The sequence below is a fragment of the Cervus canadensis genome, chromosome 12, assembly GCF_019320065.1.
Source record: "Cervus canadensis isolate Bull #8, Minnesota chromosome 12, ASM1932006v1, whole genome shotgun sequence".
NCBI classification, from domain to species: Eukaryota; Metazoa; Chordata; class Mammalia; order Artiodactyla; family Cervidae; genus Cervus; species Cervus canadensis.
The window spans coordinates 13,367,471-13,391,920 of NC_057397.1; the positions used below are offsets into that span (position 1 = coordinate 13,367,471).

The window sequence follows — 24,450 nt, forward strand, 5'->3', positions numbered from 1 at the left end:
TTTCAGAGTCAATGGAAATTTCCATCTGAATCTAACTATATCATAATTTTAAAGCTATGATCCATGACCACAATGAAACCATTTCAATCACTCTTGATGAGGCTGATGCATGAATAATGTGCTCAGAGTGTTTAATTATTTCTCTGTCTTCATTCAGGTGGTTAAAGGGTTTGGAAGATGACAAGCAAGAGACAGACGTGCATTACAACTCCCTGACCGGAGAGGGGAACTTCAACTGGCGCTTTCTATTTCCGTTTCAGTATCTCCCAGCAGAAAAGCAAATGGTCATTTCCAAGAGGGAGAATATATTTTCATTAGAGAAGATGGAGTGTAAGACACCAGCTGTGTTGGTGCTCCAGGTTTGGGATTTTGAAAGGCTGTCTTCAGATGATTTTCTGGGTAAGGTAGAGACTTCATCAAAGTCATATTAATGTTGAGGATTTTATCCCAACTTCTGGAGAGCTTAGTCTGAATTTGCTCCACAAATAATCATTTCAATGCTGTTTAATTATTTTGATAGCAAAATATTGGAACATTCCAAATAGTCCCTTAATATAAGGTAATTGACTCCATAAGTTATGGTACATCCCTATGGTAGAAGATACATATTCAAGAAACTTTAAATTGATCTTTGCTCCAATGCTAAGAAGCTATTAAATTTTGAGCTAATTACTGGTCTCTGTACCTCAGTTTTCCTCAGTTGTAAAATGGGAATAATAAAATTATATACTTCAGAGGGTATTGGGAGCTATATACTTGATAATGTAAAAACAAAGTACAGAGTTTCATACATAGTAGTGCTCAATAAGTAACAACCCTGCAGCCATTAAAATATTAGAATATTTAATCAGTTGGATAGTTAGGCAAGGTGCATTAAATGAAAAAAGTATGTTAAAAAAAAATCCCCTTTTGGTAAAAAAGTGTGTTTATTTGTATAGCAGAAAGAGTCAGAGACAGCCAAAGAGACAGAAAGACTGACATGAGGATATGAACTAATAAGTAAGGCAGTGGTCAACTTTTGGGAGGTAGGATTACATAATTTTTTTTTTTTTTTGCTTATGTACACATTCTAAGTGTCCACATTTAACAAATATTACTTTTGCCATAGGAAAGGTTATTAAAGAGAGAGAAATCTAATATCATCTCATGGCATTCTCTTATGACTTATATTTACTTGTTGAAAACACATTGTTGAAAACTAGTGAATGCAACAAATAGAAGCAGATGCACATATACAGAGAACAACCTAGGGGTTACCAGTGGGGAGAGGGAAGGGAGGAGGGGCACCCCAGGAGTGGGGGTGTGGGAGGTACAAACCATTGAGTGTGAGATAGGCTCCGGGATGGATTACACAACTAGGGAAATACGGCAAATGTTTTATAACAACTGTGAGTGGAAACTAACCCCCTAAAGATTGTATATAAATTTTCTTAAAAGAGAAAATTCACTGTTGAGACCCCACGAAGGTACTGGAAGAGTTGCTACCAGGACAGTAAGACTTAGTCCCCAACCTGGAGGAGTTCAGTGGACCCAGAGAGGGAGGGGTGATGGGGGGAGGAGGTTCTTACAGGCTGATCGGTGCTAAGTCAGGGAAAAGCTCAGAGGATAGACACAGAATCTAGATCATACTCGGGGAACAGAGAAGAGGCCCAGCAGATGACATCAGAAACTGAGGCTTGAAAGTTACATACGGTAGCTCTGCCCTGGTCTTCTACTTGCTGCCGCGTTACTTTCTTTTATTTAATACTTTTTTTTTAATGTGGACCACTTTTTAAAGTCCTTATAGAATTTGCCATGATATTGCTTCTGTTTTATGTTTTGGCTTTTGGGCCGCGAGGCATGTGGGATCTTAGCTCACTGACCAGGGATGGAACCCACACCTTCTGCACCGGAAGACAAAGTCCCAACCACTGGACTGCCAGGCAAGTCCTGGTGTGCTGCCACATTATTAAAGCTTTAAATGCAATAACCATGTCTTGGTCATATTTGTGTCGCAGATACCTAGCACAAGCTATTGATCCCTTGTGGTTCTGATTGAATGACCAGTGAGAGGATAGATGAATGGATGGGTGAATGAGGATAATGATGGATTTTAAAGCCCTTCCCTAACCCATTAAGGGCATCTCTTCACAGGCTCCCTGGAGATGAACCTCAATAGTTTCCCCCGAGCAGCGAAGTCTGCCAAAGCCTGTGATCTCACCAAATTTGAAAATGCAAGTGAGGAGAACAAGATTTCCATATTCCAGCAAAAGCGTGTGCGGGGCTGGTGGCCTTTTGCTAAAAGCAAAGAACTCACAGTAAGTGAAGATGGCGTGGGGGTGGGGCAGGCAGAGGACCCATGCTCTTTAAATGAGTCATTTTGTAAACTTCAAGAAAAATGACTTGAAATGACAGAGAGCCCTTTAGGGCAAAGGTTCTGCTGAGAAGGAAGAATTCTGAAAAATTTATAAATGCATTAAGCCCTCCATATTTCGGCATGCTAGATTTAATAGCAATCTATGTCAGGGTGGGTTTCCATGCTCTTGGCTTGAACATATGCCCCTGGCATTAATTTTTTTTCGACATCTCTTGAAATTATGCATACATTCCTGACGAATGTGCAATTTTAATGCAAATGCTTCATGCCTTCACCTTCAAACGAAAAACTCAATTTAAAAAGTAATCCATCCTTTTAAAACTTGCTCCAGAGGATGCTGGCAGAAAGGAGAGCCATTTACCCCTTTCCCAACTTGCCAACTTGCTCCATCCTGCGTGGCGCATACTGTAGGAGTTCAGACATATCACAAGTAGTGGGAAGAAAGTTTCTCTTACCCTTTGTTTGAGCCCCCCCCATCACTCCTGCGTAAGGGAGGATGGAGGACTCCAGTGCTCAGTGAAGTCGAGAAAAGGGGCCAGGACCGCATGGATGGCCCCCTTTCGCTTCTGTCCTTGTCTTGGGGTGAGCGTGTTCTCCCTTTTGCTCCTAGTGCCCAGAGGTCAAAGCAAACCCAAGTCAGGACCTTTCAGGTCTCAGGTCTAGATAGAGACTGAGTTCTCAGTCTCTCTCTGTTTTACAGGCTCAGTGGGGGCAAGACAAGGATTTCTTTGAGCTACCTGGGTAAATGGCAGCTGATGACCTGACTCCATAGGGTCTAGTTCTAGTGTGCTTTCTTGGAGGCTTTCTCTTCCCTCCATTCTCACTTCAGTCCCCTCTGTGAGATGGGATCGGAAGAAGGAGGATTCAAGCAGGCTCCTTCTTTCCTGTCCCCTCAAGGATGCACTGAGGTTTTACAATGTGGCAGCCTCTGCACTCCATTCCAAGCTTCATGGCTTAGCACATAATAGATGCTCAGTTAGTGGACTGATCGATGAATGGATGAGTTCAGAAATGAAGGTTCATAACAATGTTATTCATAATACCCCAAATTGGAGCCATCCAAATGTCTATCAACTGATGAATGGATAAACAAATTTGATATGTTAATAAAAATTTCAGAAACACAGACCTGATTGAAGTAAAGACGAATTTATTTGAAATTTGTTGGGACTAGAGCCAGAGAGAGGCAGATTCAAGAAGCACTTGAGTTGTGTTCTGTTCCACTACAATATGAGGGAGCCTGGTAAAGGTAAAACACCACGAAGTTAAGCATAGTTTTTTGGTTACCAATCAGAAACCCAGCTGGCAAGAAGGGTGCTTTTTAAGCAAGGATTGGTTGGGGTTTGAAATGATTATATTGTTGCAAAAGGAGGGGGAACTTTGAAACTGCAAGGTTGCAGGGAGCAGCTGGTGGCAAATACTGTTTTGAAGATGGCTAGTCCAGTCCATCCTAAAGGAGATCAGTCCTGGGTGTTCATTGGAAGGACTGATGCTGAAGCTGAAACTCTAGTACTTTGCCCACCTCATGCGAAGAGTTGACTCATTGGAAAAGACCCTGATGCTGGGAGGGATTGGGGGCAGGAGGAGAAGGGGACGACAGAGGATGAGATGGCTGGATGGCATCACCGACTTGATGGGTGATGGGTGACTGAGTGACTGAGTGACTGAGTGACTGAACTGAACTGAACTGAGTGGTGTCTTAGAATTTGATACAATTCAGAAGGTTGAAGTTCTCAATGATTTAGGAACTTGCATCCACAAAACCACCTGGCATCCATTTTGGATGCCTGAACCATAGTTACTCCATTTTGAGTTTTAAGTGGCTTTAAATATGTCACCATCAGGTATATCCATACAGTGGAATAAAATTTAACCACAAAAAGGTATAAAGTGTTGATACATGCTCCAACAGTAGACTGCTAGCTATTTCTCCAGCAGAAACAGGCTATTTGGGATTAACAAAGAACTGCAGTTCAAGATCTACAACCATGGCTAGCCATGTGCAAGTCCCCAGCAAAAAAATGGACAGAACTCTTTTATGGAGGGAAAAAGGAAGCTGGGAGTGCTATAGTTAACAAAGAATCTGTGGCTTTTCATTGGCAGAGTCCTGACTGTCTCTCATTGGATAAGCTCGCCTGGATAAACCAGGCGAGAAGAGGAAGTCTTTCTTCTTCCTGTTAGGTTCTGCTATCCGCATAGGGCATGAGAGCCCCCTTTTCTGATCTCTCCACTCTATTTAAATTGAGATTTCTGTCTACTCATTTTTACAGTTTCCATGCCTGTAAAAAGAGTAGTTTAGACTGGGTACCTCCAAGATGTGTTTCTAGCAAAGACATTCTCTATTTCCAACTCTGCGTAAACTCCCCTCCTGTGCCTTGAAGCCAGCAGTCAAAACATCACTGTCCTCTTATTCCAATTACCAGCAGCCAGGAGGGGTTTGTTTATGGGCTCTGCCACCTGCCAGGCTTATTTTTAAAGCCACTTATCTGTACACCCAAGTGGTGTAATTGAGAGACTTGGATCACACAACTCCTAGTGTGGAATATGGATAATGAGTGAAAAACAGCTCTAAATGGAATTACAAAAGCATGGGAATCCTTTGGTGAAGGAACGGGAATATGTATAGAACACGTTTTTCATTAAACACATTGCATCATGCATCTTATTATCCTGCTAAAAGCAACCTTCAAAGAAATCACTCTTTGAGGAGATGAAGATGGGTTTCTTTTATAGGTTAATCTTGTGAGTCTACAGGTAGGTAGCCCAGATAAGTCCCAAGAGCATAATAACTAAAATTAAAAGAGAGGTTTCTTTGCCTTCAGTTTAGTGCAAAAAAAACAGTTGTCAACATTTACTACGGCTACATACTCATAAGCTAGGCACTAGAGGCTCAGCAATCAATAAGACACATTCCTGCCATCCAGAAATTCAGTTTAGCTGAGGAGACCTGTAGACAGACAAACGATCTGAAGAGTACATGGCAAATTCAGATTCTACAGGAACAGAGAGGGGAGATATTTTTCACCTGAACATTGTTTTTAAGACAAACTATACTATACGCATTTATAGAAAATTCAGAAGACACCAAAATGCAGAAAGGAAGAAATAGTGCCCATATGCACATTACTCAAAAAAACAATTGCTAATACATATTGTTATTCCCGATATATATAGATTTTGGTTAATTTTATATAGTCGTGATCACTCTGTGTTAAAAATAATGGCTTGTTCGTTTTGTTTTACTCAATGTTATAATAAGCATTCCTCTACATAGTATTATGAATATGATTAACTCTTTATATTCTCAAAATAGAAATGCCACAGTTAAATCATGTGTTTTTCCTCAACATGTGTTCATTTAAAGAAATTTAAGTGTGCAGAAAAGTTGACTAGGACAAGGATCAGTCAGTCATATACCCACCATCTAGAATCAGCATTTGTTGATACTTTGCCATATTTATTTTACCTCTATATGTGAGTATATATATGTGTGTGTATATATATATACGTATAGGTATAGATACACACACACATACATTGGCTGAACCATTTAGGAGTAAGTTGTAGACATTCTAACACTTAACCCCTAAATACTTCCATGTACATATCCTGAGAATATGGAAATCCTCTTACATAACTATAATGCCATCATCACATATAAATTAATACTATTGTCTAATATAACTTGATATCCATATCATATTCATTTCTCCTTCTATAAAAAGATACCCTATTGTCCTCAAATGTATTTTCTAGCTGTTTTTTTTTTTAATGAGATTCAGTCATAGTTGATATGTTGCTATTACTTATCTTTTTGATCTATTTTATTTTCAAATAGGCCCCCAGCCATTTTTATCTATCATCTGTCTATCTATCTGGCTATCTATCTATCCATCCATCTATATATTATCTAATTATATCATTGTTTTTCATTTATTAGTTGGCATTTATGTGTTAAGAAGAGCTTTTTCTCATCAAATGGATATATACTATAGTCACCACATCCCCTAAAAAAAAATCAGATAAATGTTTAATTCTCTCCATTCACTACCAAGTTTTTGAATCAAGAATTAGTGTAAGATTCATACTTAGTGGTGGTAAATGAGATTTTTTTCTCTTGCTTTATTTTTTTTGTATCATCATTGACTCATGAATTTAAAATTATTTTTTTCTAACCCAGTAGCAAACAAGGTCCCTAGCACCCTGACACTTGTTTCTAAATACCAATTCCAACTAAAAGAATCCATATATTTTTGGGGAAATGGCTGTCTTCAGGTCAGGGGCAGATAAATGCAGTGTGACCTGAGACATCTCATTATAACAAATAGGACAATTTGAATATCCAGAAGAATAATGACTATGTGTTTTGTGTTAAAGCTTTTACTGAGTTTTGAATTATTTCCTTCAATTAGCTATCGAGAAATGGAGTTCCTAGGTCCAGAGTATGATCATGTACTGTAATGCACACAGTCACACACACATGCATATGTGCATGTACATATATATGGGTATGTGAGCTTCGCTTGTGGCTCAGCTGGTAAAGAATTTGCCTGCAATGTGGGAGACCTGGGTTCGATCCCTGGGTTGGGAAGATCCCCTGGAGAAGGGAAAGGCTACCCACTCCAGTATTCTGGCCTGGAGAATCCCATGGACTGTATAGTCCATGGAGTCCCAAGGAGTTGGACATGACTGAGCAACTTTCACTTTCATGTGTATATGTATGTATTGTGTATATATGTATTCCTCTTTCTAAAGGATTTAACCAGCATACATTCCCACCATTAATGTATGAGAATGCCTCATCTTATACAAGTGAAGGTTGTGTTTAAAAAGCAATCATTATTGCTGAAGACAGCATATCCAACCTCAACAGAATCACTTCTTCGCCTCCCCCAGCTTCCACCCTCGGGGCTCAGTGAAGTGTGAAGCCCATAAGCAATGGCCGCGATACCACAAATCTAGTCTTGTCAGGACCTTTCCTTATCATTTTCTTCCATCCATAGATGTCATTAGGTTAACAGATAGTCTCTCAAAGTGTCCACTCTTTCTAACTCTGATTTAAAATTACATTGGGAGGATATTATTAGCTTAAAGCTTCTCCTTGGTGCTTGGTTGAATACTGATGATTGAAATAGGATATGGCCTCTGTGTGGAGAGATATGGAATGAGGAGCAGCATTTATCAGACTGCGTTAGGAAACACCTTCCCCCTGTTGCCTTTGTGATGCCAGATAAACCCTTCATGCCCACTCAGGCAGGGCAGTGAAGCGGGGTCGAGGCTTTTCATAATATTAGCTAATGACTCCTATGACTTGGGCAGAATTCATTTCATATCCTCTGCCTCCTTTTTTTTTCCTTTTAAAATTTTTCTGTGAGAATATGGGTCCTTGGGATTTTTTTGAGAGTTTTCTGAATAAACAGAATATATTTCTCATTAAATTATGCATTTCTGTCCATGAAATAGTGTTGAAGGTAAGAACTATGATTTTTTAAGAGTTTGATATTCACCAACACCGGGGTGAGCACTGTATAAGTGTTATTTATTTTTCAAAGCAACTTTATGGGGTACATGCTACTAACATCCCCAGATGAGTGAGACTCAGAGAGGGCAGGTAACTCACCCAAGGTCACACAGCTAGTAAGTGGTAGAATTTGATTTCAGATATAAATTTGTCTGCATGAAATCCTACTCACTCAATTCCTGTGCTGTTAGGCTATGCCTTGCCCTACTATTCTCTGTTACTGAAGGCCAACTATTAGATGGAAGTCAAAAACATGTTTTTCTTTTCTTTTTAAAGCCAATTTTATTAATACATAATATGTTTACATACAGAAAAGAGTAATATACATTCTAGAAAAGTGCACCAACCATGCATTTTTACACACTGGACACTCCCATCAGTACCTAGACAAAGAAGCAGAACCTCTCCAGTGACCCAGACCCCTCATGCCTCTGTCCTGACCACTATCATGACCTCTAACCTCATCAATTGATCCGTTGCCTTCTTTAGCTAAATGAAATCACGCATAGTGTATCATTTTGTATCTGGCCTCATCTGTGCAACATTTTCCCTCTTTATAGCAAGTATGTGTTTTTCAACATTTAACATCAAAAATATATTCTAATGCTGGGGAATGGCAGTGATTGTGAGATTCTTCTTGAACATTTCAGAATAGGCATATTGATTGATTGTTAAATAAATAGGCTGGTTCACTTCTTCCACAGAATGAAACCACTTAGACACATAAAATAGCAGAAGATATTGTTGTTTAGCTACTCAGTTGTGTCCAACTCTTTGCAACCCCATGGACTGCAGCACACCAGGCTTCCCTATTTGTCACTGTCTCCCTGAGTTTGCTCAAACTCATGTCCATTGAGTCAGTGATGCCATCCAACCATCTCATCCTCTGTCGCCCCCTTCTTTTGCCTTCAGTCTTTCCCAGCATCAGTATCTTTTCCAATGAGTCAGCTCTTCACATCAGGTGACCAAAGTATTGGAGCTTCAGCATCAGTTCTTCCCATGAATATTCATGGTTTCTTTCCTTTAGGATTGACTGGTTTGAGCTCCTTGCTGTCCAAGGTATTCTCAAGAGTCTTCTCCAGTGCCACAGTTTGAAAGCATCAATTCTTTAGTGCTCTGCCTTCTTTATGGCCCAACTTTCACATCTATACATGACTACTAAAAAAAATCATAGCACTGACGATATGCACCTTTGTTGGCAAAGTGATGTCTCTGCTTTTTAAAACACTAGGTTCGTCATAGCTTTTCTTCCAAAATAGTGGAGGATGGGATTTGGTGTCAGAGGACCTGGGTACAAATCCTAGTTTTGTGACATAGGTTAGCAAATATCATCAAGCCTTCGTTTCCTGAGCTGTAAACTGAGAATAAAAATGTCATCTATTTTGCCAAGCTGTCAAGTGGTTTAAATGGAATAATACACCACCATGCAAGTTATACACACTCTAGCTAAGCTTATTGTTAATCAATGAAGAAAAAAAGGCACCTGTGATCCCTTCACTCTCATACTCACTTGTTCTCCACTGGATTTTGTCCTCTGTTCCAAACATTCTGGAGCCCAGCAGTTGGTTAGTGACTCTTAAGCTCTGTCAAGTATAGAGGAGTTGAATGAGGCTCCTAGCACATAAAAGTGTTGCACAGTGGAGCCCAGGTCATTGCTGAAAAACCTCTGGAGACCAGCCAGAGGGTCTTATCTTGCAGATTGGAAGCCCTCTCTGCCATGCATTGGGAGCTGGCTTCTTGGGTTTATTCCAGCCATGAAATCTTACACGGTTATCCTAAGCTCTAACTCTGCCTTTCATGAAACCTAAAAGTTAGAGCCAAGTTGCTTTAAAGAGCCTCTGGCCATTTGATAGATGAGGAGACTAAGGCCCAAGAAGACAAACACCTTTAGGTGGCAATGATGAAGGCAATCATAGAATCATCTCATGTTAGAGCTGGGAAGGGTCTCATAAAAATTTTAGTCCAATTATCTGGCAATTGGAAGGCAGCTTGCTATAAAGGAAAGAGCATGAACTTTGGAATCATACAGAGTTTGGTTCAAATTCCAGTTGGTTATCTAATTGCCTATGGGACCTTGGGAAAGTTATTTGACTTTTATGGCTTTATTTCTCTACCTGTATAAAGGAGACCTACTTTGCTAGTCACTATGATGGATAGATTATAGACAAAAAAACAAATCTGGGGCAAAACAAGCATTCAATAAAGCATTGCAATTACAGTTAGAGTTATATTACTATTATTGTGATGTTAAAAGATGTGTAGAGGAGTGACAAGAATGGATAAAACTTTATATTCTTTCTTTCCAAGTATTTCCTTAGTCCCTTTATGTGCAAGTCATTGCTGATGGAGCCAAAATTTCTCAATAGGAATGAGTATATATACACATATTTTTAAGGAATATTTCTGGGTCATATGAATTTAATCCCTTCTGAGTTGGGTCACAGTGCTAGTCTAAAGAATGGATGAGTCTACCTAGATTTGAACTCATGACTTCACTTGTAATAAAAGCCCACTGTGCTTTTTTACTAATTCAGACAGCCATGACAGTATCTCTCTGCGCCTGCTCCAAAAAAGTGAAAAAAAAGTGAAACTGAAAGTCACTCAGTTGTGTCTGACTCTTTGTGACCCCATGGACTATACAGTCCATGGAATTCTCCAGGCTAGAATCCTGGAGTGGGGAGCCTTTCCCTTCTCCAGGGGCTCTTCCCAACCAAGGGACCCACACTCACCCCAAATACTCTATTTCTCTCTAATTTCTCCCATGATTACATTTTTGTGGCTGCCAGCAACTAAACCTGTTTGTTAAGAAGCCCTGGCTTGGGTTTCCCTGGTGGCTCAGTGGTAAGGAATCCACTTGCCAAAGCAGGAGACACAGGTTTGATCCCGGATCTGGGGAGAGCCCACATGCCGCGGAGCATCTAAGCCCACAGGTCACAGCTGTCGAGCCTGTGCTCTAGAGCCCGGGAACCACAAACCATGGTGCACTCTAAGCCCATGTGCCACACCTGCCAAAGCCCATGTGAGCTAGAGCCGGTGCTCCACAACAAGAGAAGCCACCGCGGTGAGACCCCTGCCTACCACAGCTGGAGAGCAGCCCCACTCACTGCACCTGGAGAAAAAGCCCATGCAGCAATGAAGACCCAGCACAAAAAAATAATAAATAAATAAGAATGAAATATATATATATGTATGAAGAAACCCTGGCTTTTTCAGAAAGAATAAATAAGTTAACACAGATCATTGGTTCATTAGAACCTTAGACCTTTTTATTGGGTAAGAAATCAACCTCAAAAGTCAGGTAATGCCCCATCCACACGGGATTCAGAAAGGCAAACTTGACAGCAAACATAGGTGCTAAAATTCCTTGATGTTGCTCCAGTCTCCTGCCACTTCTGTGTCCCTCCTATCATCTTGAATCTTTTCTGATTTTGTTTTTTTTGGCCACATCACACAGCATGTGGGACTTTAATTCCCTGGCCAGGGATTAAACCTGTGTCCTCTGCATTGAAAGCATGGAATCTTAACCACTGGACCACAAGGGAAGTCCCTCACCTTGAATCTTGATCCACAAAACCAAAGGAGCAGGAGAAAGTGTCTCCTCCACCAAGAACAGGAGCTCTAGTAGATCAAGGATCCTATTTTTCTTAATCATTAAGTCCCCAGGGCCGAGAACAGTGCCTGGTATACAGGGAGCCTCCAAAAGTAGTGAATGAGCAAGAAAGAATGACTCTCACCTTTTACAGAAGTCCTGTCTCGTCCTTTGATAACCCAAGACTTACATCCCTGCCAATAACCTTGGCACGGTGCTCTGAAGAAGCTTATGATTCACAATTTTCAAACCAAAGAGACTGTTTCTCTCTGAGGGAAGAGAAGGGAAGAGAGTGCTAGAATAAAAGGATAATTCTAAAATACTTAGAGGGCACAACAAAAACAAGGATGACAGAAAATCCATTTGGCAAATGTAGGTCCGTACACACCCAGCTCCGCTTGAGAGTCATTGACAGAGAAGAAAGATGGTAGCAGATTCAAAAGGGTTTGCTACTCAAGTAATTAGTCCCCTTTTCTATTTTCTATAATTCATATTGCTTCTACAGATATTAAATGATTACAAATGAAATCTGTGTGTCTATGTGTACACATGGGACCTCACAAAAGTCGAGTAACATTATTTCAGGACTTTTATTGTCCATCGTAAAAATGGCTTCTCCCAGGACCAAAAAGATAATATTTCCTCGAAATAAAGCAGCTGGGTAGTCAAAATCCTTCCTGGCGTTCTCCCACATGATAACAGTTCTTCTAGAAAGTTGGCCTTGCCCTCCCCCCCAGCCCCTACCCCGCAGCGCTTTGTGACTAGAAACTGAGAGTTTTGTCTTTGTGCAGGGGAAGGTTGAAGCCGAGTTCCACCTCGTGACGGCAGAGGAAGCTGAGAAAAATCCTGTTGGAAAAGCCCGGAAAGAGCCAGAGCCCCTGGACAAGCCCAAGTGAGTGAAGTCACGGGGGCGAGGGGATCAGACATGGGAAAGGCCCTCTGTGGTCCCCATATCAGTGGATGCAAGCATTTCTCCAAAACATCCCTCCGGGAGAAGCGAGAAGTGAGGAGGAGTCAATAGGTCCAATTCATGTAGTTTTGGGTTCTTTTTGTTTTGTTTGTGCTTAGTCACTCAGTCGTATCCAACTCTTTGCAACCCCATGGACTATAGCCCACCAGGCTCCTCTGTCCGTGGGATTCTCCAGGCAAGAATACTATAGTGGGTTACCATTTTCCTGTTCCAGGAGATCTTCCCAACCCAGGGATCAAACCCAGGTCTCCCGTGTCTCCTGCATTGCAGGCTGATTCTTTATTGGCATGGTTCTATAATTGAAAAATATTCCAAAAATCTTAGTATCTGGCAAATGGAAAGGACACTTTTTCATAATACTACCAAATAAGCAATTCCAGAATAATTTCATATATTTTTTCAACTAATTTTGTATGCAAATGTGAGTTTCACATGAATTTTTTTCCTAGTCTTTCTCTAATCATGCATGCAAAATTATCTTTATATTTCACTTATCCTTGGCTGAAAATTGTTGCCATAATTGTCAGAGGATTTTTTTTAATGGTTGTGGAATTGTTCATAGACTCGATACCCATATTTAAGTTGGTTGCCATCCCATAGTTGGATGTTTAATTTACTTCTACCTTTTTCCATTATTATAATATGATAAAATGTTTCCCCTTTATAAATTATCACTTAAAATAAATTTCCAGAAATAGAATTACTAGCAGCGAGGATTACCATATTCAGTTTAAACCATGGTTATATATCAATTAAAAAGTAAACACATGGGGCTTCCCTGGTGATCCAGTGGTTAAGACTTCACCTTCCAATGTTGAAGGTGCGAGTTTGATCCCTGGTTGGGAGCTAAGACCCCACATGGCTTGTGGTAAAAAAAATCAGAACATAGGACAGAAGCAATATTGAAACAAATTCAATAAAGACTTTAAAAATGGTCCAAATCAGAAAAACTAAAAAAAAAAAAAAGTTAAAAACAGTAAACATATATATTGATAGATATGAAATATGTACACAAAATACCCTCTCAAATTACAGCTATCTTATTCCTCCCTGGACCCCAAGTGTCTCCTGATGAGTAGGTGTTCCCTTCTTTGCACCTATATTTAATCTTTCATAGTGTTGGGAACATAATGGTTGCTTCATTAATTCAAAATTATTTATTAAGCTACTGTACCTACTTAAAAAAAAAAAAAACCACTTTGAAGAGCACCAAAGAAATATAATATATAAACTCTGCCTTCCAGAAGCTTTCAGTCTATTTAGGGAGGGCACACAGATTCATAAAATAGTTATCAGAGTGTGGAAAACACATATTAGGTTCAAAAAGTGGGTAGGTCAAGCAATGAGTGAGGTAGGAATTCAGAACGAGAGGAATTATTGTGGACTGGGGTAGTCAGGGAGGGCTTCATGGAAGAGGTGAGGCTTGAACTGGTCAGGGTAGGGCAGACAGAGGGCTTTCAGTTCTCTGGCTAGGTTCTAACTAGGCTCTTGCCCTCCTCAGGACCACTCTTTAGAATGATGAGGAATCATTATCACATAAAAAGTTAGCTTGCTCCTGCTTGAAGACAACATGGTCTTCTCCCATTTTCAGGCCTCTCGTTGTGGGTCCTCGCAAAACTGAGAGTCAGAAATCCTTCCTGAGATCTTGAGATTCCTATGTGTTGACAATCTGGCACCTCCCCTGATCTTCTCTTGCTTCCTTCTCAGCCGCCCGAACACCTCCTTCTCTTGGTTCGTGAGCCCCTTCAAGTGCCTGTACCACCTCATCTGGAGGAATTACAAGAAGTACATCATCATCGGTTTCATTCTGATCATCCTCATCATCTTCCTGGTCCTCTTCATCTATACCTTGCCGGGAGCCATCAGCCAAAGGATTGTTGGGGGCTCGTAGAGGGTCATGGGGAATCCAGACCTTCCCTTTCTGCTGATCCCCTCTTCTTTCTCATCTGTAAATAGATAGATAGGAATGTGTGCTCTGTGCAAGCACCATACTAGGTGCTAAGGGGGTAAACCCAAAGACCTAAGAGTCACTCCCTATAACTAAAGACACATCAGCTCTTCTTGGAGGAAATTGGAGAGGAACAGTCCCTCCCTACTTCAACCCCTGCTACCCCTTTTTCCAACTGAAAAGCCTTAAGTCATGGTTTTGCCCATGGGCAGCATGAAATAATGGTTCTTTTACCCTATAGTAGTCACTGGTGACCTCAAATTGACTTAGGTGAATATTTTCTTTCCATATTTGGTTTTATTCTTAGTTTAATTCTAGGTCTCAGATATTATTGGAAACACTTCTTTTTAAGTATTAAGTAAAAATTTTTACTGCAAATTAAACTAAAAGCATTTTAGCAAATTACTAGATGTTTAACCTGTCCCATATATCTTCAGTTCAGTTCAGTTCAGTCACTCAGTCGTGTCCACAGGACTGGAAAAGGTCAGTTTTCATTCCAATCCCAAAGAAAGGCTCAAACTACCGCACAATTGCACTCATCTCACACACTAGTAATGCTCAAAATTCTCCAAGCCAGGCTTCAGCAATACGTGAACCGTGAACTTCCAGATGTTCAAGCTGCTTTAAAAAAGGCAGAGGAACCACAGATCAAACTGCCAACATCCGCTGGATCATTGAAAAAGCAAGAGAGTTCCAGAAAAATATCTATTTCTGCTTTATTGACTATGCCAAAGCCTTTGACTGTGTGGATCACAATAAACTGTGGAAAATTCTGAAAGAGATCGGAATACCAGACCACCTGACCCATATATCTTAACCTTGTTTTAATCCTTACAGTTTATAGGACACATTCAGTTATTCAGGCTGAGAAGCTGGCTAGGAATAAACTTTATATATACCACTTAAAATGCTTTATCATTGAAAGTCCCATCTAAAAAGGAGATGTTGCTGGTTCTCCATTAAATGCTTGTAGAACCTGCTCAGTAGTAGTAGTGAGTTCTGGAGAAGTCCATTTGTGTTTATGCTAAATGGATTTAGCATATGGCAATTTCCAAGTGGGAATTAAAATATGATTCTAGGTATGTGTGAATAGGATGGGGAGCTCCATGAGACCAGTAGGAATTCTCTTTAGTCAGATATATAATCCCCACCAAATATGGTGTTCCCCTAGCCCTACACCGTGATGTGAATACCATCCTTTGCATTATTCAGTCTTACCACCATATATGGTACGTCTGTCATGACTCTTAAGCACAGATTAATGTCAAAAGCAGTCTTAGAAACAACACCCAATACACTTGTCAGATGGGGTCAGTTTTTCTTAGATTAAATCTTTGATCTTCAAAGTAACACAGTCTAGATCTGCCATCCCATCTAAAGCAGGGAGCGGAAGTGAGGGACTAGTGTTCTCAGGTGAAATAGGAAACAAAAGAATTAGAATGTTTGGCCTCAAACACGAATAAGTATGGCAACCGTTTCTTTCTTTCTTTCTTGAGGGGCCATTTGGTGGTATGGAGGAAGCTGGATTGGGGTTCCCCTCTCGACACCAGAAGCACTGGGGCTACTGTTTTCTTTAGATAGTCTTACACATAGCTCAGCTGCTAAAGAATCTGCCTGCAATGAGGGAGACCTGGCTTTGATCCCTGGGTTGGGAAGATCCCCTGGAGAAGGGAAAGGCTACCCACTCCAGTATTCTGGCCTGGAGAATTCCATGGACTGTATAGTCCACGGGATCGCAAAGAGCCGGACACGACTGAACGACTTTCACTTCACTTCACACATGTGTTATTTCTGTAAAATGACGCATGTTACTTCCACATGAGAAGTCATTTAGAATGTTCCTGTTTCATAAAAGATTGAAGTATTAGTGTTGTTCCCTGAATTCTAAACACTCACTCCTTAGTAAACATATGTCCTATTTTCTTAAAGTGCTAAAAACTAGAGCATTTATAGCATGAGGATGTTTCCTAGTGTGATTAGTTACATAAACTATGGATAATTCTTACTGTGAAATAACAGACATCAAGAATGACATAGCTCAAATTATTTGATGGCATGGAATATATACATTGAGTACACTGTAAATTTAAAAAAAAACTGTATGTATAGCATGATTTAAAAAGAAAAATATGTACATATGCATAAATTAAATGTCTGGAGGAATATGCCAAAGTGTTAATAGTGGTCATCTTTAAATAGCAGTTGGAGAAGGAAATGGAAACCCACTCCACTACTCTTGCCTGGAAAATCCCATGTACAGAGGAGCCTAGTAGGCTACAGTCCATGGGGTCACAAAGAGTCAGACACGACTGAACGACTTCACTTTCACTTTAAGTAGCAGTATCTTTTCTTTCCCTTCTTGTTTCTCTATTTTTCCTAAGATTTCTAAAATAAATATGCTTTGTTTTTAACATCAAATGTTTAATAAACAATTATAAATTTAAAGATGTTCATTTAAAACTATGTATTGAGTGTCCCTTGTGTGCATAGCAGTGGGATACAGCAGAGGTAAGATAAACGCAGCCTCTTGTTGCCATGGATTTTGCATCCAGAACCTCCTCAAGATATTGTTTATCTCCAGATTATGGTTTGTCTAAGAAGAACACTAAGTAAGGAATGTGTTTTTCACGGATGAAGTTTAGGGAAAAGCACAACACACGTTTGCGGCGATGTTGAAAAGCAAAAGAACAACTTTATTTTTAGGACAGATTTGGGAGGAAAGTATTATGCTTCCTGCTGGATTCTGGACAGTGAAATGCCAAGTCAACACTTGACGAAACAATACACATTGTTCAATCCACAATAAAAACAATAAAAATGGGAAATTCTTCTAAGTTAAATACAACTCAAATTTTCTTTGATGTCATATTGAATGCTGAAAAGCAAAAGTATTTGAAACACTTTCAGATCAGATGGTGCTATAAGAAATGTGTGAGGAGCAATGGTAAGTGAGGATAATTTTGGAATCAGCTCTATCTGGTGTTTTACACATAGATTATCACTCATGGCCTGTCCTGTGTAGAAAATAAATAAATAAAATAAAATAATGTTCTAGGCCAACTGTGCACAGCTGGCCTTAAAGGAACTACAGCTTAAGAATTTTAAAAATTTAGGACTCCCCTGGGGGTACAGTGGTTAAGAACCTGTCTGCCAATGCAGGAGACAAGGGCTTGATCCCTGGTCCGGGAAGATGCCAGACGCCGTGTAACAGTTAAAGCCCTGCACCACTTCTGAGCCCGCACTCTAGAACCCTCGAGCCACGACTACTGAAGCCCATGCGCTTAGAGCCTGTGCTCCGCAACAAGAGAAGCGATGCAATGAGAAGCCCGTGCACCGCAATGAAGAGTAGCCCCCAATCACTGTAACTAGAGAAAGCCCACAAACAGCAATGAAGACCCAGTACAACCAAAAACTAAAACAATTTAAAAAGTTAAAGCAGAATACCCATTTCCCAAGAAGCTGTCATGAGTCCCTACTTGTATTCTTCAATGGGATTAATTTTTTTTAATTAATTTACTTATTTTAATTGGAGGCTAATTTACAATATTGTAGTGGTTTTTGCCATACATTGACATGAATCCACCGTGGGTATACATGTGTTCCCCATCCTTAACCCCCATCCCACCTCCCTCCCCATCTCATCCCTCAGGGTTGATTAATTTAAATCTATTCGTTTGATGGATTAGAGTTGTTCTTACTGCTTAAATCTGGCTCAGAGTGGTTTTGCTTATTTTTTTTTTAAAAACAACATTTAAATCTTTCCCCTCAAACTAAGCAAAATGGAATACCAGCAACAACATCATGAAACAACTCACAGGATATGATATCCAATTCTCCAGTAATAGAAATGGTCTGTGTCTTTCTTGCTCTTTTCCCTCAAAAGACACATGAATGGAAATTGGAAAACTAAACTGTCTTTGTCACAGCTGGGGCCAGTTGGTGTTTATTCATTTGACAGATAACTATTGAGTTCCATCCTAATTGCAATTTCTGTGATCAACTCTGGGGACTCAAAAGTACACAATTTTCTAGATAAAGTAAATCTTCACTCTAAAGGAGCATAGGGTTTGCTAGACAGAAGATATTAATCAAATAATCACATAAAGCCAGATAAATACAGACTTATAGATTTAGTAGGAGCAAAGCACTGGGATCAGAAAGAGCATCTCAACAAGGACCCATAGCCAGTCTGGCAGTCAGGAAGAAAGATGGAGAGGAAGAGCATGCTAGCAGAGGAAAGTAGCATGTGCAAAGGCCCTGAGGTGGGAGGAAGCAAAAGACAGTGGGTACCAAGTGAGAAGCAGAGGGTCCTGAGATGGAGCTGAAAAGTCATGTAGGGGCCACACCCATAAAGGCTTCAGTCTTCACTTTAAGGGCAGTGAATAGTGAGGATTTTTAAGAAATGGAAAAGAATGACTAGATTTTTATTTCAGGTGGAGAACAGACTGGAGATCATCCTTCCCACAAGAGAGAATGATTATTTTCACTCAGCAACTGTGGCAAAGAAAGAAAGAGAAGGGATCTGAGATGATCCCTCCATGGCTCCAGGGTGGTCTAATGGGGAGTTTGGGGTCTGGTATTAACTCTGCTTCATACAGGCTATGTGACCTAAGGCATCTAACTTCACATCTCTGATCTATACTTTCCTTGTCTGTGTTATAAGAAGGTTCACATATATGGTGATGAAAAGACCATGGCATATTTTGGTGAAAAACAGGTGTTGATGGGTCTGTATCATGGAGCAGGATGGATTGAACTCATAATCAGACTATGAAAGGCTTTGAATGCCAAGCAAGAAAGTTGGACCTTTTGCAGCAGAAAGTGGGGACCCCTGGAAGAGTTTAAACAGAGAAGTGACAAGAACCAGTCAATGTATTAGAGAAGTTGCTCTCCCTGCAGTGCATGACAGATGGATGAAGATGAGATCCAGAGGCCAGGGGACCTTTCAGGAAGCAGTAACCAAAACTCTGGGCTTTCTTGATGGCTCAGTGGGAAAGGAATTTGCCTGCGGTGCAGGAGACACTCGCGGGTTCAACTCCTGGGTGGGGAAGATCCCCTGGAGGAAGAAATGGCAACTCACTCCAGTATTCTTGCCTGGAAAATTCCTTTGACAGAGGAGTCCGGCAGGCTATAGTCCATGGGGTCGCAGCAAAGAGTCAGACATGACTGAGCACATGACACATGACATGAGCTGAAACCCTGGTGGGAGGACCAATGTCAGGGCCATGGCCATGGGGATGGACAGGAAGAGCCAGATTCTGGAACACTGGTGAGGTTCCCCAACCACCACCCTATCTCTGGCACCCAAGATACCTGCAAAGGAGGACAGGAAGGCTTGAATCCTGGCTGCATCCTTTCTATCTGGGCAGGTCACTTGATCTCTGAGTCTCAGTTCTCTCATCTGATGTAAAGGAATGATTACCTACTTGGCAAGAGTTGTGAAGATTGGAGAAAAGGTATGTAACATGTCTAGCATGTGCCTGGCATGAAACAAGTCCTCAAAGGATAGTAGCTAGTGTCATAAATATTATCTCTACAGGTGGAATCAGCAGGATGTGGGGTCTAACTGGACCTGGAAGTGGGGAAAAATGATCAGACTTATGTTTTAGAAAAAACTTTCAACCCATAATATTCCCAAGTGTATTTCTTTAGTATTGATTCTGTAATAGATTACAACAAACCCAGTGGATTACAACAGCACAAATTTATCATACAGTTTTGTAGGTCAGAAGTCCACCAGATTTAGTCTGCTGAACTAAAATCAAGATGTCACCAGAGCTACCTTCCCTCTTGGAGGCGCAGGGGGTCAGTTCAGTCGCTTAGTCATGTTTGACTCTTTATGACCCCATGGACTGCAGCATGCCAGGCTTCCCTATCCATCACCAACTCCCGGAACATGCTCAAACTCATGTCCATTGAGTTGGTGATGCCATCCAATCATCTCATCCTCGGTCGTTCCCTTCTTCTCCCACCTTCAATCTTTCCCAGCATCAGGGTCTTTTCAAGTGAGTCACTTCTTCACATCAGGTGGCCAAAGTATTGGAGCTTCTACTTCAACATCAGTCCTTCCAATGAATATTCAGGACTGATTTCCTTTAGGATGGACTGGTTGGATCTCCTTGCAGTCCAAGGGACTCTCAAGAGTCTTCTCCAACACTGCAGTTCAAAAGCATCAGTTCTTCGGCGTTCAGCTTTCTTTATAATCCAACTCTCACATCCATACATGACTACTGGAAAAACCACAGCTTTGACTAGATGGACCTTTGTTGGCAAAGTAACGTCTCTGCTTTTTAACATACTGTCTAGGTTGGTCATAGTTTTCTTACAAAAGAAGAAAGTGTCTTTTAATTTCATGGCTGCAGTCACCATCTGCAGTGATTTTGGAGTCTCCCCCTCAAATAAAATCTGTTACTGTTTCCATTGCTTCCCCATCTATTTGCCATGAAGTGATGGGAATGGATGCCATGGTCTTAGCTTTCTGAATGTTGAGTTTTAAGCCAACTTTTTCACTCTCCTCTTTCACTTTCATCAAGAGACTTTTTAGTTCTTCTTCACTTTCTGCCATAAAGATGGTGTCATCTGCATATCTGAGGTTATTGATATTTCTCACAGCAATCTTGATTCCAGCTTGTGCTTCATCCAGCCAGGCATTTCGCATGATGTACTCTGCTTGTAAGTTAAATAAGCAGAGTGACAATATACAGCCTTGATGTACTCCTTTCCCAATTTGGAACCAGTCTTTTGTTCCATGTCCAGTTCTAACTGTTGCTTCTTTATGTGCATACAGATTTCTCAAGAGGCAGATCAGATGATCTTGTATTCCTGTCTCTTTCAGAATTTTTCACAGTTTGTTGTGATCCACACAAAGAATTTGGCATAGTCAATAAAGCAGAAGTAGATGATTTTCTGGAACTCTCTTGCTTTTTTGATGATCCAGTGCATATTGGCAATTTGAGCTCTGGTTTCTCTGCCTTTTCTAAATCCAGTTGAATATCTGGAAGCTCACAGTTCCTGTACTGTTGAAGCCTGGCTTGGAGAATTTTCAGCATTACTTTGCTAGCATGTGAGATGATGGCAATTATGTGGTAGTTTGAGCATTCTTTGGCATTGCCTTTCTTTGGGATTGGAATGAAAATTGACCTTTTCCAGTCCTGTGGCCACTGCTGAGTTTTCCAAATGTGCTGGCACATTGAGTGCAGCACTTTCACAGCATCATCTTTTAGGATTTGAAATAACTCAACTGGAATTCCATCACCTCCACTAGCTTTGTTTGTAGTAATGCTTCCTAAGGCCCAGTTGACTTCGCATTCCAGGATGTCTGGCTCTAGGTGAGTGATCACACCATCGTGATTATCTGGGTCATGAAGATATTTTTTGTATATTTTTTCTGTGTATTCTTGCCACCTCTTTTTCTTATCTTCTGCTTCTGTTAGATCCATACCATTTCTGCCCTTTATTGTGCCCATCTTCCCTCCTGGGGACCTAGGGAAGAATCTGGTTTTTTGCCTTTTACACCTTCTAGAGTAAGGGTTCCCAAACCCCCAAGCTGTGGACCTGTATGGGTCAGGTGACTGTTAGGAACCAGGTCACACAGCAGCAGTGAGCAATAGCAAGTGAGGGAGGGAAGCTTCACCTGCTGTTCCCTACCACTCCCCATCACTGGTGTTACCACCTGAGCCATCCCCCTCCACCCCATCTGTGGAAGAACTGTCTTTCATGAAACTGGTCCTTAGTGTCAAAAAGGCTGGGGACTGCTGTTCTAGAGGCTACCTGCATTCCTTGATTTGTGGCCCCTTCTTCCTTCTTCAAAGCCGGCAAGTTTACATCCCTCTGTGCATTTCTTTTGTAGAAAGAAATTTTCTTGCTTTCAAGGACCTGTGTGATTACATCAGACCCACCCAGATAATCCAAGATAATCTCCCTACCCCAAGGTCCTTAAGGTAATCACATCAGCAAAGACCCTGTTGTTGTTCATACTCTTGGCGACCTCATGGATTGCAGCATGCCATGCCTCCCTGTCTCCTACTATTCTGGGAGTTTGCCCAAGTTTGTCTCCATTGAAATACCCTACTGCCAAGTAAAGTAACATATTCATGGGGTCTAGGGATTATGACTGGACTTTTTTTTTTTTTTTTTTTTGCAGACAGAAGCACTATTCTGTCTACCACACTGAGCATTACCCTGGTATTTTAATTCAGCTCAATTTGAAAACCATTTCAACAGAGATTTGAAAGCTGGTGGGGGTGATTATATGGGTGTATGGAAAAAAGGAGGCTCCACAGACACTTTTCTTTCTGGAACAAGATGTTTCCGTTTGTTGTACAGCCTCTCAAGCAACAATTGTCTCAGGGAAAAAGGTAAGATCCTTCCATCCTTCCCTGACTCATTAAAGTCCTTTCAAGCACAGTAGATGAGGTGTGTTTGCAGCTGGCTATGAAAGGACTCTGCCATTTCCTCTTACATTTCTGCCTCAGGAGTTTTCAAATAAGCCTCTTAGGTTCAGCTTTCCTTTAACACAGCAGTAGTTTCTTCTAAATCTGGAGAAAACCTGTGTCTTGGCTCTCTGTAGTTCATAAAGGGCGATCTGAGAAAAAAGCACTCTATTTTTCACTGAATTGTTTTACTAGTGGAAAGAAAAATGGCCTTTGGAGACTCGGATAATAGCATGTGAAACTTGGGCACAGACAGGAGCTGTGTGACCTTGAATGAGTTACTCAGCAACTCTGAATCTTATCTTTCCGATATGTAAGATCTTATAGGATTGTCTGTGTTTGGGCATTTGGGTAGTGGTCCTCTCTGGGGACAGAAGTAGAAGATTATGTTGTTGTTCAATCGCTAAGTTGTGTCCAACTCTGCGGGTTTGTAAATGGGATCCTAAAGGGTCTAAAATACTGTATCTGGGACTTCATTGGTAGTTCAGTGGTTAAGGCACTGCACTTCCAATGCAGGGGATGTGAGTTTGATCCCTGGTCTGGGAACTAAGATCCCACATGCCACGTGGCATGACCAAAAAGTAAATAAAATAAAATACTTTCTTCTCCATGTCAACACTGACAATACAATGTGGCTCAATCGTTCAGTCGTATCCAACTCTTTGTGATCCAGGGACTGTAGCCCACCAGTCTGCCCTGAACATGGAATTTTCCAGGCAAGAATACTGGAGTGAGTTGCCATTTCCTACTCCAAGGGAGTCTTCCTGACCCAGGGATCAAACCCACATCTCCTGTGTCTCCTGCACTGGCAGACAGATTCTTTAACACTGAGCCACCTGGGAAGCCCCACAATGTGGGGCCAGGGAAAATAGAACAATCAGACACCAACAGTGCTTTCCATTGGAAGTAACACAAGACACTGCCATCCACACCTCATTGGCCAAAATAAGTCATGTGGACATGCCCAACTTCAAAGGAGCAGGGAACTATAATCCTCTGACCCTGTGCTCAATACTTTCAAATTGTGGTGCTGGCTGTTTATAATAGCCAGGACATGGAAGCAACCTAGATGCCCATCAGCAGATGAATGGATAAGGAAGCTGTGGTACATATACACCATGGAATATTACTCAGCCATTAAAAAGAATTCATTTGAACCAGTCCTAATGAGATGGATGAAGCTGGAGCCTATTATACAGAGTGAAGTAAGCCAGAAAGATAAAGACCATTACAGCATACTAACACATATATATGGAATTTAGAAAGATGGTAATGATAACCCTATATGCAAAACAGAAAAAGAGACACAGATGTACAGAACAGACTTTTGGACTCTGTGGGAGAAGGCGAGGGTGGGATGTTTCGAGAGAACAGCATCAAAACATGTATATTATCTATAGTGAAACATATCACCAGCCCAGGTTGGATGCACGAGACAAGTGCTTGGGCCTGGTGCACTGGGAAGACTCAGAGGGATTAGGTAGAGAGGGATGTGGGAGGGGGGATCAGGATGGGGAATACATGTAAATCCATGGCTGATTCATGTCAATGTATGACAAAACCCACTACAATATTATAAAGTAATTAGCCTCCAACTAATAAAAATAAATGAAAAAAAAAATTGTGATGCTGGA

General features: G+C 40.9%; 1 protein-coding gene across 3 annotated transcripts in view; it reads left to right on the forward strand.

Annotated features, from left to right (window-relative positions):
• The window catches only part of FER1L6 (fer-1 like family member 6), a 162,199-nt gene extending 147,550 nt beyond the window's left edge, over positions 1-14,649 (forward strand). For all 3 annotated transcript variants that reach the window (XM_043484105.1, XM_043484107.1, XM_043484106.1), the window contains 4 exons: positions 158-399; positions 2,134-2,297; positions 12,258-12,358; positions 14,144-14,649. In XM_043484105.1, the coding sequence (XP_043340040.1) occupies positions 158-399; positions 2,134-2,297; positions 12,258-12,358; positions 14,144-14,327 (691 nt within the window). In that variant the 3' untranslated portion in view covers positions 14,328-14,649. The remainder of the gene's footprint in view (positions 1-157; positions 400-2,133; positions 2,298-12,257; positions 12,359-14,143) is intronic.
• Positions 14,650-24,450: the final 9,801 nt, after the last annotated feature.